The 20,523-nt window shown below is 41.7% G+C and overlaps 2 protein-coding genes across 3 annotated transcripts in view; one reads left to right on the forward strand and one right to left on the reverse strand.

Annotated features, from left to right (window-relative positions):
* The window catches only part of BCKDHA (branched chain keto acid dehydrogenase E1 subunit alpha), a 39,730-nt gene extending 36,367 nt beyond the window's left edge, over positions 1-3,363 (reverse strand). Inside the window, exon 1 of the mRNA XM_089684251.1 lies at positions 3,145-3,363. Coding sequence (XP_089540377.1) covers positions 3,145-3,213 — 69 coding nt within the window. The 5' untranslated portion in view covers positions 3,214-3,363. The remainder of the gene's footprint in view (positions 1-3,144) is intronic.
* Positions 3,364-3,378: 15 nt separating this feature from the next.
* Positions 3,379-20,523, forward strand: part of EXOSC5 (exosome component 5) — a 41,540-nt gene continuing 24,395 nt past the window's right edge. For both annotated transcript variants that reach the window (XR_016313768.1, XM_089684252.1), the window contains exons 1-2: positions 3,379-3,519; positions 19,346-19,459. Coding sequence is in view for 1 of the 2 variants with exons in the window: in XM_089684252.1 (XP_089540378.1) it covers positions 3,432-3,519; positions 19,346-19,459 (202 nt within the window). In the remaining variant the exon portion in view is untranslated. The remainder of the gene's footprint in view (positions 3,520-19,345; positions 19,460-20,523) is intronic.

Genomic DNA, 20,523 nt, shown 5'->3' on the forward strand with positions numbered 1-20,523 from the left:
TCTTTACTGGCTACACCACTTCATCAATGATTGGAAAATCAGAGCGCTTGAAATGATTTCCAGCATACTTACACCGTGCCAAGCTGGACCAACATCACTGCTTAACCCCTTCAGTCTCCTCTCGCATTACTAACCTACTAAGTGACATCTCGGCATGGATGTCACTCCACTTCCTCAAACTCAATCTTTCCAAAACCGAGCTCATACTATTCCCCCCAGCCCGTGCCCCCTCCCCTGACTTCTCCATCAAGATCAATAACACAATCACAGTCCCTCCCCTCATGCCAGGGTACTAGGTGTAATCCTAGACTCCCATCTGTCCTTTCAGCCCCAAATCCAATCGCTGTCCAAATCTTGTAGACTTCACCTCCGCAACATCTCCAAGATACGCCCGTTCCTAACCTCGGAAACCACTAAGCAACTTATTCACTCCCTGGTTATCACTCGCCTTGACTATTGTAACTCCCTCCTCATTGGCCGACCTCATCGCAGGCTATCCCCTCTTCTGTCTATCATGAATGCTGCTGTCAGACTCATCCGCCTTACTAACCGTTCCATATCCGCCATCCCTCTCTGCCAATCCCTCCTCTGGCTTCCCATTGCCCAACGGATAAAATTCAAAACATTAACAATAACGTATAAAGCCATTTATAACTCTGCCCCAAATTACATCTCCGATCTTGTCTCCAAATATCACCCAAACCGTACTCTACGCTCATCGCACAACCTCCTACTCTCTAGCTCTCGTCTCCTCCTCCCATGCTCGTCTCCAGGACTTCTCCAGAGCTTCCCCATCCTCTGCAACTCTCTACCCCAATTTATCAGACTGTCGCCTACACTGCTCACTTTTAGGTGATCTCTGAAAACCTATCTCTTCAGGGAAGCCTATCCTGGCCTCAGCTAATAATGGAATCTTCTACTCTTCCAACCAGTCCATCCCCCACAGTTACTACCTTTTGTACCACTAGCCCCTCCCTCCTAGATTGTAAGCTCCAAGGAGCAGGACCCTCCTATCCCTTTTGTATTGAACTTTATTGTTGCTGTCTTGTCTCCCGTTATATTGTAAAGTGCTGAGCAAACTGTTGGCGCGATATAAATCCTGTATAATAATAATAATAATGTGGCACTAAATCTGCTGTCCTGCAGGGGTTAATACAGACGATGGACCGGTCACAGGCACTCAGCAAAAGTGCTGCATTTGCCCGCCTTTCCCACCCCCTCCTCCATTCATAGAATTAGTATTATAACTTCCTTCAATGAAAAGCTGTGAATGGAGGAGATGGACCTTTCATTCAGTTGAGGTATTGAGGGGAGTTGGGGGGGGGCACAAAGAAATGAAGATTTCAACTAATAGAGCCACAAGCACAAGGGACACTTGTTCATTCAATACAAGTATTGTCCCTTGTGCCGATTAAAAACCAAAAAAACAAACTAAAGAACTAAAAACTTAGCCAGTAATTATTATTGTGTCTGAAAGTAGAATTGTCTAAAGGCCCAATTATTTTAAAGCAACCTGCAACAATATTTTTTTCTAGTGTGCATTGCATTAAGGCAGCCCATTCAACGCATTACAATGGAACGAAAGGGGGGAGAAAAATGCAGCTCAATCATGTGTTTTTACCACCCAACCACAAGTGTACACAAGCCCAGATCAGCACAGTGTAAGTTTGCATAGTCTTTATACCCGACAGAGGCTGCTATGGAAGTGCTGTAGTAGTTGATGCCACTTCTTACATAGTGACCACAGGGGGTCATTTACTCGGCTCTGCCACCATTCAGAGAAAGATTTTTTTTCAATGAATACAAGGCATTTTGTGAATGGACAAGGTGGAGAGGCAGGTGCTAACATCACAATCTGCACCTTCTCCAATCAGAGAATGCCTTATGTTCATTGAAAAAAATACAGAAGGCATTCTATGAATGGCAGTTGAGCTGAGTGAGCAAACCCGTGTGTGTGCCAAGCAGCGTCATACAGTAACCACAGTGGGTCGCTCGCTAGGCTTGCTGCCAATCACAGAGTGCCTTGTATTTTTTCAACAAATACAAGGCGTTGTGCGATTGGACGAGGTTTGTGGTAACCTCACAAGTTCCACCTTGTCCAATTTGAGAACGTATTGTATGCACGTAAAAAAATGCAAGGCATTCTAAGAATGGTGGCAGTGCCGAGTGAGTGACCCCCTGTGGTTACTATACAGAAGGGAAGCCGCTTGGCACAGAACCCAGTTCACACTACATACAATGGTCGGGTCCATCTTCTGCATTCTGTGCCAAGTGGCTTCCCCTCTGCACACTGACCACAGGGGGTCGCCTGCTCGGCACTGCCACCACTCACAGAATGCCTTGTATCTTTCACAATGAAGGGGTTCTCCAATTGAATGAGGTGGAGCGGCAGGACAGATTTGTCACAATCTCCAGCTCATCCAATCAGAGAATGCCTTGCACTCATTAAGAAAGATACAAGGCGTTCTGTGAATGGAGGTTGTACTGAGCAAGCAACCCCCCAATGTTTAAAAAGCAGTAGGAACCCCTGTAGTAGTTGGCGCTACTACAATGATGGCTACGGACTTCAGGTGCTGTGAGGTGCATCTGTCCTTCTGTATACCAACCCCAGGGGGTACTTGTCCGGTGCGGGGCCAGGAAGCCAGCATTGGTGCTACTCCGGTAATTCCTAGTGCTCAGTGCCCACAGGGGGCGCTCACACTGCACAGGACCCAGAAGACCGCGGCCATTACTGTAGTAGCGCCAACTACTACACTGATTGTCATCTTCTACTCAGGGATATAATAGACATACTCAGGGGCGGACTGACCATTTGGAAACTCAGGCACTGCCCGAGGTCAGTAGGGGGCCCCATGAGATGCCCGTGGTACCTTTTTCATAGGCTTTTTTGAGTTTGGGCAAGGACACAGGGGCCCCATGATCCCCTATTGCCCGGGGGCCCCATGAGGTGTCAGTCCGCCCCTGGACATACTCACACCGTGCCAAGCTGGACCAACATCACTGCAATAAAGTCCACACCTGGAGGGGGCTGTACAGGAGACTGGATGGTCACCTCTACATACAGACAGACCCCCTGCAAGGTGTTCATTCTATACACTCCCCCCACCATATACAGAGATATACTCCGCACCCAGCACCACTCACCTGCCTGCCCACCATCCCCCTCCATGCAGCCGGAGCCCGGAGCTTCAGCAGTGCCCTCAGCGCCGCCATCTTCCCTCACACTGCCCCAAACCTGCCCGCTCTCATTTAGGACCCCAACTCCACACAGGCATTTTTACTCCGAGCTCAGCCTATAGGAACTCCCCGCACACCTCTACTTGCTCACAGTGAGGGGGATATTTCACCATTCCGCCGGCCAGGCACGAGAAGGGCAGCCCGGGGCGGGATGAGGACACCGGAAGTGACCTGCACGTGTTGTCAGGAGAAGGATGGAGGCGGCAGAGTCGAGTTTGCGGGAGGTTGGCTGTGAGCAGAGCCTGCTGAGCCGGCCGGATGGCTCCGCCAACTTCATGCAGGGTAATGGCTTGTGAGAGGGGGAAGGGTGCTCATGGTGTAACCAGTGACTGGATCCCAGCAGTCCTAAAACTCCTATATTGTGGACCCAATTCCCCCCAGGGTCGGACGTTTAACCACTTAAAGGGGAGTTCCACTCTTCTGTAAAAAAATAAAAGTTAGCAGCTACAAAAACTGTAACTGCTGACTTTTAAATAATAGCCACTTACCTGTCCCAAGATCACGTGTTGTCCTTCCCGTAGCCCGCCTTACTGGCCGTCCTGTATTCCAGGCGCCGGCATCTTCAGTGTGGGCACCCGGCTGTGACAGCTTGCGGCTTCACAGCTGAGTGCCCACTGCGCATGCACGAGTAGCGCTGCGCTTCCTGAATGGCCCCATCGTCTTCTGGGACCTGTCACGTGTCCCACAAGACTTCGAGGGGGGAAGACAACTTCTGTTTCCGATCGCCTAGGCAATCACAGCGGAAGTGAGAGTGGGTACCTATCAAATTCGGGTACCCACTCCCCAAAGGTGCCAATCCTTAATGGGGAGCTGGGGACACATCTTTAACCGCCTCCTGCTTGTGCGCGCTCCCTGGGAGCGTGCAGTACCGCGATCCGGTGCCCGCTGTGTCCTCCGGACACAGTGGAACACCGATTGTCAGACAGGACCTCTGTGAGAGGTCTCGATCATGTGATCACTGATTGGCCAATCAGTGATCACATGCAGAGTAGTAAGCAAGGATGTCACTTCTGACATCCTTGCTTACTACATGTGAAATCTATGAATGGTCACAGAGGCCACATGGTACAAGGCTATTCACAACAGCCTTGTACCATGTGACAAGCTGTGACCAATCACAGCTCGCACAGTAGTTCTCAATAGCTGCAAGAATGCAGCCAAATAGAAGGAGAAATGATTGATTTTAGAGCTTTTATGGGTGTAAAAGCAATCAGTGTAAAGAAATAAATCTTCATCACCCCCCACAAGTAGTACAGTGTCACCATGGTGACACTGTATTGCTAGGGTGACAGTATGTATAAAAAAACAAAACATAAATAATAATATAAAAATGTAAAAAAAAAAATTTAAAAATTATAATTTTTGGTTATAAACTAATTTGGGTTTTTTTTTACTATGAAGATAACGGAATAAATTTTGGCCAAGATTTATGATGAAATATTTATTTGCAAAATTTTATAAGAAAAACACTTTTTCAAAATTTTTGGACTTTTTCATTTACATAGCAAAAAAAATAAAAACCCCAGCGAATAAATACCACCAAAGTAAAGTTTTATCTGTCTCAAACAAATGCAAAAAAATTCATATGGGTACAGTGTTGCATGACCGTGCAATTGTCATTCAAAGTGTGATAGCGGTGAAAGCTGAAAATTAGCCTGGACAGGAAGGGGGTGAAAGTGTCCGAACATGAAGTGGTTAAAGCAGAACTTTCCCTTTTGGGTGGAACTCCGCTTTAAGCTCTGGAAGAGTTTGCCTGCTTCATGACCAGGTCAGTTTTTGGGGGACGTACTAAACTGTATATTGGGATGATGGGATTATTGGCTGCAACGTTCAACACTCTCAGTAGATGGCAGTATATGTTTACACACATATATGATAATGATTTTCTTGTTACTCAAAATATGTTTTCCTTTTTCTCAGTCTTGATACATTGTTGCAAGTAGTAGTGGCTAATGCTTACCTCTTCACTGAAAAATGTGCAGCTGGAAAATGGCATCATAGTAAATTATACAGAAAGAATGGAAGCATGAATCCATATATTAACCTCCCTGGCGGTATTCCCGAGTGTAGCTCGGGGTAAAGTTTCAGTACCACAAGCGGTAACCCTGAGCTACACTCGGGAATACCCTGCAGCGCTGCTCCGTGATCCCTCGATCACTTACCTTGTCCTGCACTCCCGCGATGTCCCTCCTGCAGTGTCCCCGGCAATGTAATCCGGCGGATGCCTGCATGCCCGCATCTGTCTCCTGGGTTCCCGCCGTTCCGTCCCCCTGCGACATCAGGACGTACGGAGGACGGAACGGCGGGAAATTTGAAAATGACAAAAAGTGACATTCACTAGATACACTAAAATCACATAGTAAAACATTACTGTATCAAACCATTTCACATACATTTTGTCCCGAGTGCTTTGTCCTGTGCCCTGCCTGTATTTTTACTGTTCTTTCTGCCTGGAAACTGAGAAACGTTCATGGCGTCCAAAAAGCGTCCCTTTAGGTCAAAAGCGGTTTTAGACCAGCTAGAGAACAGCGATCATAAATCAGAACCACTTGGAGAATTGAGTGATAATGATTTGTGCGGAAATTCGTCATCAGACACTGAAAACGATTTTGCGACTTTGCCCAGTGATGTGCGAACTTGGCGCTATATTTCAAAATTCAGTGTTTTTGGTTTGATTATATTATTGAATTAAATTTATTATTATTATATTATTATTTTTTATGATTATTAAATTATAATTTATGATTTCATGTTTCAAGTTTTATCCTACCCGGTATGTTTACTAGACTTTTGTTCGGACAGATTTCAGTGAGTTATTCCTAAAAATTACAGGCCTACAATAAAAAAAATACATATTTCCATGCAAAAAAATGTACCGCTTTGAGCACAGAAATACTGACATCAGACCGCTAGGGAGGTTAATAGGTATAGACTTACTGATTTCATACAGTGCAGTATGTGTAAAGCACTACATATTGAACAGTTTTATTAGGAACCTGGAAAATCTTTAAAAAAATAGATTAACCACTTGCCTACCGGGCACTTCTCCCTTCCTGCCCAGGACAATTTTCAACTCTGTCGCACTTTGACAATTGCGCGGTCATGCAACACTGTACACATATGAAAATTTTATCATTTTTTTTCACACAAATAGAGCTTTCTTTTGGTGGTATTTAATCACCACTGGGTGTTTAATTTTTTTGCACTATAAACAAAAAAAGAGCAAAACATTTGAAAAAAAAAGTTTTTCTTTGTTTTCTATTATAAAATTTTGCAAACAGGTAATTTTTCTCCTTCTCCTTGGCATGTGTATCTACCATAATAAACACATAATCCCCATGTAGAAAAATAGCTGTTCTCATATTTTTTTCAGAATAGGGTCAAATGTGTTTCTAGGCATGTTTAACCATGATATTGCACCCATAATCCCCATATAGAAAAATAACTATGCCCATATTCTTAGGAGAAACATGTTAAACATGGTCCTTGGCATGTGTATCTGCAATCATCCACCCGTAATCCCCATGTAGAAAAATAACTGTTCTTATATCCTTATCAGAAAATGGTCAAATGTGTTCCTAGACATGTTTAACCATGATATTCCACCCATAATCCCCATGTAGAAAAATAATTATGCCCATAATCTTTTCAGAAATAGGTTAAATATGGCTCTTGTCATGTGTGTCCACCATAATACATCCATAATCCTCATGTAGAAAAATAACTATTCTCATATTTTTATCAGAAAGGGGTCAAATGTGTTCCTAGGCATGCTGAAAAATAATATTCCACCCATAGTCCCCTTGTAGAAAAATAGCTGTTCTCATATTCTTATCAGAAAGGGGTCAAATGTGTTCCTAGGCTTGTTTAACCATGACATTCCACCCATAATCCACATCTAAAAAAAATAACTATACCGATAATCTTTTCAGAAGTAGATCAAATATAATCCTTGACAAATATAATCCATTAAAGTGTTTGGCTTTAAATACTACACTTAGAGGATTCTTTTCTTTCTGCTCACTTGGCTGGTGAGCGATTGTCCTCTAGAGGTTTCTGATCGGGGGTAATGGAAGTCCCCTAAAGGGATCCACAACGTGAGGAGAAGTGTTTACTGCCAGGGGATAAGGATCCAGAGTGATCCTGAAAGCTGTTTGGCCCTTAGGGGTCGCATTAAGGAGGTGAGGAGGCAATCTAGCCTTAGGAGGTGAAGAGGTGCTGGCGCACTGAATGTGAACACTTTTTTTGCACTTTGTTTACACATTGCATGGACTTATTATTATCAGCTTTTTTGGGACAATTTAGTTCGTTTGAGTTTTTTGAGTAGTATACTAAGTGTGGTCACGGTATTGCACTTGGAGCACTGGTATATGTATGTGTTTTATACTATATGGTAGTTATTAATAGATACTATATATAATTTTTTTGAATATGTGGGCACAAATATGTTAGAATCATTATTGAGTGGCACTTGTACAGATAAGATATTTCACTTAATTATTTATTTTTAAATATTTTTTGTGACACTAATGCATGTGAGCACATCTGTTGTTTTATACATTATTGTTTTGAGCGCTGCACTATTTTAATCATCAATCCTTGACATGTGTATCCACAAAATGCACCCATAATACCCATGTATAAAAATAATTATATTTATTTGCTTATCTGAAATAGGTTAAAAGTTAGCATGATATTCCCGCCACAAGCCCCATATATAAGTAATTTTACCCATATTTTTATCTAAAAGGGTGAAATTGAATTTGTATGGGATGTGTAACCATTATATTCCAGCCATAATCCCCATGCAGATCAATATTAACCACTTTATCAGAAATGCATTAATTGTTTTCTTGGCGTTTGTAATTTTTAATCTTCATTTTTTAAACATCATTTTCCAGGTTCCTAATAAAACAGTTCAAAATGTAGTGCTTTAGACATACATGTACTGTATGAAATCAGTAAATCTATTCCTCTTAATATATTGAGTAATATTTCCATTCTTTCTGTATAATTTACTATGATGCCATTTTTTTTACAGTTGCATATATATCAGTAATTGAAGAGTTAAACATAGGCCACTACTACTTGCAACATAGTATCAAGCACTGCAGAAAAGAAAAACATATTTTGAGTAACAACAAAATCATTGCCGTATATGTGTGTAAAAATATACTGACACCTAATGAGAGTGTTGAGCATTGCTGCCAATAATCCAATCATCCCATCATCCCAAAATGCAGTTTAGTATGTCCCTATTTGATCACCTCTGGGTTTTTTTTTATTTTTTTGCGATTTAGAAATGTAAAAAGGCCAAAAATGAAAAAAAAAAGTAATATTTTTTTACTTTCTGCTATAAAACATCCAAATAAAAAAAAAAAACTAATTTCTTCATAAATTTAGACCAAAGTGTGTTCTACTACATGTCTTTGGTAAAAGAAAATCCCAATAAGTGTATATTTATTGGTTTGTGTGAAAGTTATAGCTTCTACAAACTATGGTATAGGCACTGGAATTTTCATTTATTTTTTTTATACTACTAATGGCGACAATCAGCGACTTCTAGTGGGACTGTGATAGTAGGGCAGGCAATCTGACACTGGGAGGGTACTGACTATCTGGCACGGACATCACCAGTGACACTAATACAGTGATCAGTGATAATACACTGCACAAAAAAATGAAAGGAACACTTTGAAAACACATCAGATATCAATGGGGAGAAAAATCTCCTGCTGGATATCTAAAATTATATGGACCGGGTAATGTGTTAGGAACGTAAGGATGTCCCATCGTTTGATGGAAATGAAAATTATTAACCTACAGATGACTGAATTCAAAGACACCCCAAAAATCAAAGTGAAAAAATTATGCAGCAGGCTAGTCCATTTTTGCTGAAATTTCATTGCAGCAACTCAAAATGGTACTCAGTAGTTTGTATGGCCCTCGCATGCTTTTATGCATATCTGACGTCGGGGCATGCCCCTAATGAGATGACGGATCGTGTCTTGGGGTATTTCCTCCCAGATCTGGACCAGGGAATTAATGAGCTCCTGGACAGTCTGAGGTGGAACCTGACTGCATCAGATGGACCGAAACATGATATCCCAGAGGTCAGGCGAGCATGGGGGCCATTCAGTGGTATCAATTCTTTCATCCTCCAGGAACTGCCTGCATAATGTCGCCACATGAGGCCGGGCATTGTTGTGCATCAGGAGGAACCCAGGACCCACTGCACCAGTGTAGGGTCTGACAATGGGTCCAAGGATTCCATCTCAATACCTAATGGCAGTCAGGGTGCCATTGTCTAGCCTATAGAGGTCTGTGCATCCCTACATGGATATGCCTCCCCTGACCATCACTGACCTTCCACCAAAACGGTCATGCTGAACGTTGTTAAAAGCAGCATAATGTTCTCCACGGCTTCTCCAGACCCTTTCACGTCTGTCACGTGCTCAGGATGAACCTGCTCTCATCTGTGAAAAGCACAGGGCGCCAGTGACTGACCTTCCAGTTCTGGTGTTCAATGGCAAATTCCAGTCGAGCTCTATGCTGCTCTGCAGTGAGCACAGGGCCCACTGGAGGACATCGGGCCCTCAGGCCACCCTCATGAAGTCTATTTCTGATTGGTTGTGTAGAGACATTCACACCAGTGGCCTGATGATGGTCATTTTGTAGGGCTCTGGCAGTGCTCATCCTGTAAACTCCTTGCACAAAGGAGCAGATACCGGTCCTGCTGATGGGTTAAGGACCTTCTATAGCCCTGTCCAGCTCTCCTAGAGTAAATGCCTGTCTCCTGGAATCTCCCCCATTCTCTTGAGACTGTGCTGGGAGACACCGCAAACCTGTCAATGGCACGTATTGATGTGCCATGCAGGAGAAGTCTGGCTGCCTGTGCAAGCTCTGTAGGGTCCAGGTATCGCCTCATGCTACCAGTAGTGACACTGACCCTAGCCAAACACAAAACTAGTGAAAAACAGTCAGAAAAGATGAGTAGGGAAAAAAATGTCCGTGGCCTCCATCTGTAAAACCATTCCTGTTTTGGGGATCGTTTCATTGTTGCCCATCTAGTGCACCTGTTGTTAATTTCATTAACACCAAAGCAGCTGAAACTGATTACCAACCTCCTCTGCTAGTTCATTATTTCTTCATCAATTAAGCAGGTAAAGGTCTGGAGTTGATTCTAAGTGTGGTGTTTGCGTTTGGAATCTATTGCTGTGAAGCTACTTCATGCATTCAAAGGAGCTGTCCATGCAAGTGAAACGGGGGCCATTGTAAGGCTTCAAAAATAAAACAAATCCATCAGAGAGATAGCAGCAACATTAGGAGTGGCCAAATCAACAGTTTGGTACATTCTGAGGAAAGAAGAATGCACTGGTGAGCTCAGCAACATAAAAAAGCATGGATGTCCATGGAAGACAACAGTGGTGGATGATCACAGGATCCTCTCTATGACAAAGAAAAACCTATTCACAAACTCCAGACAAGTGAAGAACACTCTCCAGGAGGTGGGCGTATCATTGTCAAAGTCTATAATCAAGAGAAGACTTCACGAGAGCAAATACAGAGGGTTCTCCACAAGGTGCAAACCATTCATAAGCCTGAAGAATAGAAAAGCCTGATTAGACTTTGCCAAAAACCATCTAAAAAAGCCAGACCAGTTCTGGAAAAGCATTCTTTGAACGGATGAAACTAAGATTAATCTGTACCAGAATGACGGGAAGAAAAAAGTGTGGAGAAGGCTTGGAAACAGCATATGACCCAAAGTGCACGTCATCTGTAACACATGGTGGAGGCAGTGTGCTGGCATGGGCATGCATGGCCTGGTCATTGGTGTTTATTGATGATGTGACAGATGACAGAAGCAGCCGGATGAATTCTGTAGTGTTTAGAGAGATACTGTCAGCCCAGATTCAGCCAAATGCAGCAAAGTTGATTGGGCAGCGCTTCACAGTACAGATGGACAATGATCCAAAACACACTGCAAAAGCAACCCAGGAGCTGAGTCAATTACCTTATCTCAACCCAATTGAGCATGCATTTCACTTGCTGAAAGTAAAACTAAAGGCAGAAAGTCCCACAAACAAAGAACACCTGAAGACAGCTGCAGTTAGAGCCTGGCAAAGCATCAGAAAGGAGGAAACCCAGTCTTTGGTAATGTCCATGGGTTCTAGACTTCAGGCAGTCATTGCCAATAAAGGATTCTCAACAAAATATTAAAAATGAAAATAGTATTTATGATTATATTCATTTGCCCAATTACATTTGAGCCCCTGAAAATGGAGGGACTGTGTATAAAAATGGTTTCAGTTTCTAAAATTTGTACTTGGATATTTATGTTCAACCCCTTGAATTAAAGCTGAAAGTCTGCACTTCAAATTCATTTGGATTGTTTTGTTTTAACTTATTCTGGTGACATACAGAGCCAAAAGTATGAAAATTGTGCCTGTGTCCATATATATATATGGACATAACTATATATGTAAATATCATCATGGTATATGTATTGGCTTTATCGCATAGCAATCAAAGGGCCCAGTCCAATATAGGTTGACCCTAAGGGCCAAATGGGTAAATGGATGAGTATAAACTGAAAGTCCTTCCACCGTTTGTTGAAGAATATCCTTATCTTTAGATTAATTGTAATATTTTCAGCAATATAAATGATCCAGAAAAGTGGAAGTGTTCCATAGCACACCGTAGAAAGATATCATGGATGTAGATGTAAGCCTGGAGATCCAATTCAAACAGGTATCACTGTGGTCCAGAGGAGGAAATAGTGGGCAGATGGATAAATTAAGAAACTTTGTTTTTATTCTTCATAATCGCCTCATACCTCCCTCAGACAGATATCCAGCACGGACAGACATAATCAGTCTTATTCAATATGTATAAGACAAAGACTCAAGTATTATAAGCATCCATTGTGAGCAGAAATATTCACTGTCCTCCAGAGGAGGAAATGATGGACTGATAGACACAGGTGTGGAAATTTTTGAAAAAGCTACATGTCCAGGGACTAAATCGGTGCCCCAATTTACTTGTCCCTCATGACAATCTACTTGTCCAGATAAAAAAAAAATACATTTTAACCAAAATTGGAGGGGATTTAAGGAATGTCTGGGGCTTTTAAAGACAAAAGGGACTTTATGGCGACTTAGACGTTTAATATTTTTAACATTGCGCTGTTTATCTCCTCCTCCCCTCCCTGCCTGTTTCTAGCACCGCACCCGGGGACTAGCAGGGAGTAGAGAGACCTTGCAGTATAATGAGCACCAATTGGCTGCTTCTCAGGAAAGGGTGGTCAGGGCTTACCCTTTCGCTGCCAGAGCCATTTGTGCATTTTTTGCACAATTGTAAAAAATAATTTTAGGCCTGAAAATTACATAAAACCCCCAAACATTATATATTTTCTGAAAGCAGAGACCCTAAAGAATACAATAGTGGTAGTTCCAATTTTTTCTATTGCATGATATTACCACAAAATTTTAGTAAAAAATACAAGTAAGTTAATTTTAGGGCACAAAAAGCAATAAATTACCCTATTTTTTTGTAAAATATAAAAGATGAGGTTGCACCGAGTAAATAGATACCCAACATGTCAAACCTTAAATTTGTGCACGCTCGTGAAATGGCAATGAACTTCAGTACCCTATATTTTCTATAGATCAACACTTTTAAAGATCTTTATAGGTCACCACTTTAGCGTTACGGAGGAAGTCTGGTGCAAGAATTATTTTTCTAATTCTGACGTGCATGGCAATATGTGACATGTATTGCAATCGTTTTCACGCATAGGCGCCCCAGCGTGTGCTTTTACCGTGTGTGTGTGTGTGTGTGTGTGTGTGTGTGTGTGTGTGTGTGTGTGTGTGTGTGTGTGTGTGTGTGTGTGTGTGTGTGTGTGTGTGTGTGTGTGTGTGTGTGTGTGTGTGTGTGTGTGTGTGTGTGTGTGTGTGTGTGTGGGGGGGGGGGGGGCATGTGCTTGGGTGTAACTTTTTTTCATTTCTTACAATTAAAGAAAACAAAGTTTTTGCATCGTCATCTGTAACTGCCAATGGCGGCGCAGGTAGGGCGGCGCACACGTGCACCCTACCCGGAAATGAGAAAGTATGTGTATATATATATATATATATATATATATATATATGATTTTCCACAGCCCTGCAGTTGTGAATTGACATGTCCAGTATTGCATGCTATATGTGCTCACCTGACCAACATAACACATGCGATAACCTTTAGTGAATTGTCCCCTAAATTCCAGTAATCAAAAGAAGCAGGCACTGGACTGTTGTGGGGGGGGGGGGGGGGGTACGTTGAGCCATGTTAGAAGTAGCAGAATGTGTTATGGGGTGTTATTTCACATATACCCATGGCATGTGTGAACAATACATCATTTAAGTGATAACTTTATGTAAAAAGGAAAAAAAAATGGTAATTTTCCAAAAATTTGTGGCAAAAAATAAAATCTTCCATGGACTCATGTCTTTCAGCAAATTCTTTGGACATTTTGGGGGTATTTGTACTGCTCGGGCATTTTAGCATCTCAAGAAAGGCAGCTAGAAAGTAAAAGCTGTGTAAATTCCAATATACATACCCTAGTTTGTAAATGCTATAACTTTCACACAAACCAATTAATATACACGTATTGGGATAGTCTTTTGCCAAAATAATGTAGCAGAATACATTTTGGCCTAAATTTATGACTAACTTAGAGTTTTATTAGACATTTTTTATAACCGCCAGTAGAAAACTTTTTTTTAATTTTTTTTTTTTTTTTTTTTTTTTTGTTTTATATCCCAAAAAAATAAAAAACCCATTTGTGATCGAATACCACCAAAAGAAAGCTCTATTAGTGTGAAAAAAGGACATCAATTTTGTTCGGGAACAGCATTGCATGGCCATGCAATTACCAGTTCAAATAGGAAAAAATGGCCTGGTCAGCAAGGGGGGTATATCTTCCAGAGCTGAAGTTGTTAAAGTATATGTGAACCTTCACCTTGTAAAACAACACATTCTGTTTAAAACAGAAATGAAAGGCAAAACATTTGTTTATTGATATAAAAAAAGCAAAAAGAAAAAGGTAATTTTTATATAAGTGATCACATACCCTCTGTTCTAATCACATACCCTCTGTCCTCTTTTCTGCATAAAGGGCAGATACTGGTTTTCCAGCATACCTGTTGAACAGAAGCTGGTACACTCAAGCCGAAAATCAGCCAGTTGCTGCTGTACCAACAGTTTTGGCTGATTTATGGCTTGAGTGTATCCAGTTTAAGACCTTTCAGATAGAATGACAGCACTATGCACTATTATTCTAAGGGACTGTGGGTGAAGCTCGGTGTGGCTGCCCACTGAAGGGACAATCAATGATGCCAACATCTAAGCAGCAGCAAAGGTGCCATGACAAGGCTGCCATGAGTTCACTGCCACAAAAAAAAGAGGGTGGCCACCTCATTAACTACTTGACAGCCGGACTATAGCTGAATGATGGCTACAGGGTGTCCTATGACGTCCTCCCAGAACACGCCACCAGCAGTATGCACCTGGTGCTGTCTGTGATTGCTGTGTCCTACAGACACAGCTGATCACATAAGGTAAAAGGCCAATCACAGCGGCCTTTTACCACATGATCAGCTGTGTCCAATGACAAAGCTGATCACAAAATAAATACAGTTGCCGGTTATCGGCAGCACTTTCCTCACGCTGTCACAGCGTGAGGAAAGTACTGCTAATAACCAGCAAGTGTCACAGAGGGCATCTGCACTGATAATCAGGGCACTGATTATCAGTGCAGCCCCAAAAGTGCCCATCAGTGCCTCCTATCAGTGCAGCATCATCAGTGCCTCCTCAATTCCCACCAGTGCCGCCTCATGAGTGCAGCTGATCAGTGCAGCCTCAACACACATCATTAAAGGAGAAAATGTCCCAGTTTGCAAAATTTTATAATAGAAATTTTTTTTTTTTCAAATTGTTTGCTCTTTTTTTCATTTATAGAACAAAAAAAACAGTGGCGATAAAATATCACCAAAAGAGAGCTCTATTTGTGTGAAAAAAATGATAAACATTTTATATGGGTACAGTGTTGCATGACCGCACAATTGTCATTCCATTGGCAGCAAAATTGGCCTGGGCAGGAAGGGGGTAAAAGTGCCCGGTAGGCAAGTGATTAAAGGAAGTGCCTTTGCAATGCTTTTGCTGGTTGGATCAACCGGTATTTACAAAATATTCCAGGGATGCTTACAAAACAGCCCAGGCTTACTGGTTATGGGCAGCCTACATCAAATAGTTACATACTGTAGTTGGTAAAGTTGAATAAAGACACCAGTCCAACCTCTGTTAGTGTGTGTCTTTATATGTTTTTGTCCATTTCCCATATCCCTGTATATTGTGTTTGCTGTGATGCCCATCTAAAAGGTTTTGAAAGTATCGACACTCCTTGCTGACATGATCTGTTGTGTAAAGGAGTTTCACAGACCTACTGCTCTAACCGTAAAGTACCTTTTATGTACAATGCCTTGAAAAAGTATTCATACCCCTTGCAATTTTCCATATTTTGTCATATTACAACCAAACGTAAATATTTTGAGGGGGATTTTATGTGATAGACCAACACAAAGTGACACATAATTGCGAAGTGGAAGGAAAATGATAAATGGTTTTCAACATTTTTTAAAAATATCTGAAAAGTGTGGTGTGCATTAGTATTCAGCCCCCTTTACTCTGATAACCCTAACTAAAATCTAGTGGAACCAATTGCCTTCAGAAACCGCCTAATTAGTAAATAGAGTCCACCTGTGTGCAATTTAATCTCAGTATAAATACAGCTGTTCTGTGAAGCCTCCGAGGTTTGTTAGAGAACATTAGTGGACAAACAGCATCATGAAGGCCAAGGAACACACCAGACAGGTCAGGGATAAAGTTGTGGAGACGTTTAAAGCAAGGTTAGGTTATAAAATATGCCAAGCTTTTAAACATCTCACAGAGCACTGTACAATCCATCATCTGAAAATGGAAAGTTTGCACAACTGCAAACCTACCAAGACATGGCCGTCCACCTAAACTGACAGGCCGGGCAAGGAGAGCATTAATCAGAGAAGCATCTAAGAGGCCCATGGTAACTCTGGAGGAGCTGCAGAGATCCACAGCTCAGGTGGGAGAATCTGTCCACAGGAAAACTATTAGTCATGCACTCCACAAATCTGGCCTTTATGGAAGAGTGGCAAGAAGAAAGCCGTTCTTGAAAGAAAGCCATAAGAAGTCCCGCTTAAAGTTTGCGAGAAGTCGTGGGGGACACAGCAAAAGTGGAAGAAGGTACTCTGGTCAGATAAGACCAAAATTTAACTTTTTGGCCAAAAAACAAAATGCTATGTGTGGCGGAAAACTAACACTGCACATCACCCTGAACACACCATCCCTACCGTGAAACATGGTGGTGGCAGCATGTTGTGGGGATGCTTTTCTACAGCAGGGACAGGGAAGCTGGTCAGAGTTGATGGGAAGTTGGATGGAGCCAAATACAGGGCAATCTTAGAAGAAAACCTGTTAGAGTCTGCAAAAGACTTGAGATTGGGGCGGAGGTTCACCTTCCAGCAGGACAATGACCCGAAACATACAGCAAGAGCTACAATGGATTGGTTTAGATCAAAGCATATTTAGGTGTTAGAATGGGCCAATCAAAGTCCAGACCTAAATCCAATTGAGAATCTGTGGCAAAACTTAAAAATTGCTGTTCACAGATGCTCTCCATCCAATCTGACAGAGCTTGAGCTATTTTGCAAACAAGAATTTTGCAAAGCTGGTAGAAATCCCCAAAAAGACTTGCAGCTGTAATTGCAGTGAAAGGGGGTCCTACAAAGTATTGGGGCTGAATACAAATACACGCCACACTTTGCACAGATTTATTTGTAAAACATTTTGAAAACCATTTATCATTTTCCTTCCACTTCACAATTATATGCCACTTTGTGTTGGTCTATCACATAAAATACATTTACGTTTTTGGTTGTAACATGAGAAAATGTGGAACATTACAAGGGCACTGTAGTTTAATTTTAAACTGCTTCTCGTCAAACTTCATTAGTGGCCCTGTGTCCTCTTAAATGGTCTTAGACTGAATAGTTTTTTTTCCTATGTTTTAATCACCACTCAGATATTTTGTATATTGTGATCATATACAAATACATGATCTAGTATACACATATACAGTGGGGCAAAAAGGTATTTAGTCAGCCACCAATTGTGCAAGTTCTCCCACTTAAAAAGATGAGAGAGGCCTGTAATTGGCATCATAGGTAAATCTCAACTATGAGAGACAAAATGAGAAAAAAAAAGCCAGACAATCACATTGGCTGATTTGGAAAGAATTTATTTGCAAATTATGGTGGAAAATAAGAATTTGGTCAATATCAAAGTTGGTCAAAGTTCATCTCAATACTTTGTTATATATCCTTTGTTGGCAATGACAGAGGTCAAACATTTCCTGTAAGTCTTCACAAGGTTACACACACTGTTGCTGGTATGTTGGCCCATTCCTCCATGCAGATCTCCTCTAGAGCAGTGATGTTTTGGGGCTGTCGCTGGGCAACACGGACTTTCAACTCCCTCCAAAGGTTTTCTATGGGGTTGAGATCTGGAGACTGGCTAGGCCACTCCAGGACCTTGAAATGCTTCTTACGAAGCCACTCCTTTGTTGCCCGGGCGGTATGTTTGGGATCATTGTCATGTTGGAAGACCCAGCCACGTTTCATCTTCAATGCCCTTGCTGATGGAAGGAGGTTTGCACTCAAAATCTCACGATACATGGCCCCATTCATTCTGTCCTGTACATGGATCAGTCATCCTGGTCCCTTTGCGGAGAAGCAGCCCCAAAGCATGATGTCGCCACCCCCATGCTTCACAGTAGGTATGGTGTTCTTTGGATGCAACTCGGCATTCTCTCTCCTCCAAACACGACGAGTTGTGTTTCTACCAAACAGTTCTATTTTGGTTTCATCTGACCATATGACATTCTCCCAATTCTCTTCTGGATCATCCAAATGCTCTCTAGCAAACTTCAGACGGGCCCGGACATGTACTGGCTTAAGCAGGGGGACCCGTCTGGCACTGCAGGATCTGAGTACCTGGCGGCATTGTGTGTTACTGATGGTAGCCTTTGTTACGTTGGTCCCAGCTCTCTGCAGGTCATTCACTAGGTCCCCCCGTGTGGTCCTGGGATTTTTGCTCACCGTTCTTGTGATCATTTTGACTGCACAGGGTGAGATCTTGCGTGGAGCCCCAGATCGAGGGAGATTATCAGTGGTCTTGTATTTCTTCCATTTTCTAATTATTGCTCCCACAGTTGATTTGTTCACACCAAGCTGCTTGCCTATTGCAGATTCAGTCTTGCCAGCCTGGTGCAGGTCTACAATTTTGCTTCTGGTGTCCTTCGACAGCTCTTTGGTCTTCACCATAGTGGAGTTTGGAGTGTGACTGTTTGAGGTTGTGGACAGGTGTCTTTTATACTGATAACAAGTTCAAAACAGGTGCCATTGATACAGGTAATGAGTGCAGGACAGAGGAGCCTCTTAAAGAAGAAGGTACAGGTCTGTGAGAGCCAGAAATCTTGCTTGTTTGTAGGTGACCAAATACTTATTTTCCACCATAATTTGCAAATAAATTCTTTCCAAATCAGCCAATGTGATTGTCTGGATTTTGTTTCTCATTTTGTCTCTCATAGTTGAGGTCTACCTATGGTGCCAATTACAGGCCTCTCTCATCTTTTTAAGTGGGAGAACTTGCACAATTGGTGGCTGACTAAATACTTTTTTGCCCCACTGTATGTGATATAGTGTGACCATAGTCCATTCTAAAACATGTGGAGCATGGACAAATTATGTCTCTGGTTTAGGAGATCAACTAATCAGCTTTTTACCATCTTTCCCAGCTTCTGAAAATTAGTCACATATGTGAGTAGGTTAAATTTTTATAGATTTTATAGATCTAAACAGCCAAATCTTTGAAATGGTTTTTGTTTAGCCTATAAGCTTTTGGTAAAACCAGAGCTGTTCTGTATCATTGGCACTGGCCAGCTAATCTCATACACTGTCATATTTACTTAATTTTACAGGAGATACCTCAGTCCTGGCTGGAGTCTATGGACCAGCAGAAATTAAAATCAGCAGAGAGTTGCACGATAAATCCACCATCGAGGTGATGGTTAGACCCAAGGTGGGTTTACCTGGTAAGTATTAATTTTTTTCTGAAAATATGCTTCTGTTTATTGCCTGTATCTTCTTTTCTTTTGGCCAACTCCAGCTTAACATCCCTCGATTGAAACATTGAAGGAACTGGGTGGAAACCTGTAAGCCTAAAAGTGACTGCTTTCAGGCAGATGCAGCTGCTGTTTGGGTATTTTGACAGCTGGTGGGCTGGCTGTCAAAATACAATAGGCACAGCAGAAGATTCGTCCATCCACGTTGTATAATGTGAATCAGTTTTTTTTCTTTTGTTTGTTCGTTCAACCAGTTTATGGCCAGTGTTAAACATTTGCTAGCCACAGCGACATAGTAGAATGTTTTTTCATGACCTTGCTTACGATCATTTGTGATCCTGTCACTATAGCAAAGTTTTCAAGGCAAGTTATACCTGTAAGAGAGGAAACACTTTGCTCCCCCAGCCATCCATCTACCCCTCTATTGAATGGAAATCCTCTTCTGAAAACTGATATACAAAAAATGCAGCACAATATTATAAATATTAAATATGCATAAATCTTGCTCTGTGACAATAATTACTATATAAGTGCATATTCTGTGCTCAAAACGTGTAGCTTTAACCATTTCCATACCGGGCACTTTTACCCCCTTCCCTCCCAGGCCATTTTTCAGGTTTCAGCGCTCTCACACTTTGAATGACAATTGCGCGGTCATACAACATTGTACCCAAACTAAAATTTTATCATTTTCTTCACACAACTAGAGCTTTCTTTTGGTGGTATTTAATCACCGCCAGGGTTTTTATTTTTTGCTAAATTAAAAAAAAGACAAAATTTAGAAAAAAAAACACGTTTTTCTTTGTTTCTGTTATAAAAGTTTGCAAATAAATAATTGTTCTTCATAAATTTAGGCCAAGATGTATTCTGCTACATGTCTTTGGTGAAAATAACCCAAATTAGGATATATTTTTTAGTTTGTAGGAAAGTTATAGAGTTCACAAACTATGGTATAGATCTGAATATTGATCAATCCTGAAGTACTGACGGCCAATCTAATTCTTGAGGTCCAAGAATGTCAGAACAGTACAGAT

Source organism: Staurois parvus, unplaced genomic scaffold (assembly GCF_062004578.1).
Source record: "Staurois parvus isolate SC_StPar_1 unplaced genomic scaffold, SC_StPar_1.0 ptg000340l, whole genome shotgun sequence".
NCBI classification, from domain to species: Eukaryota; Metazoa; Chordata; class Amphibia; order Anura; family Ranidae; genus Staurois; species Staurois parvus.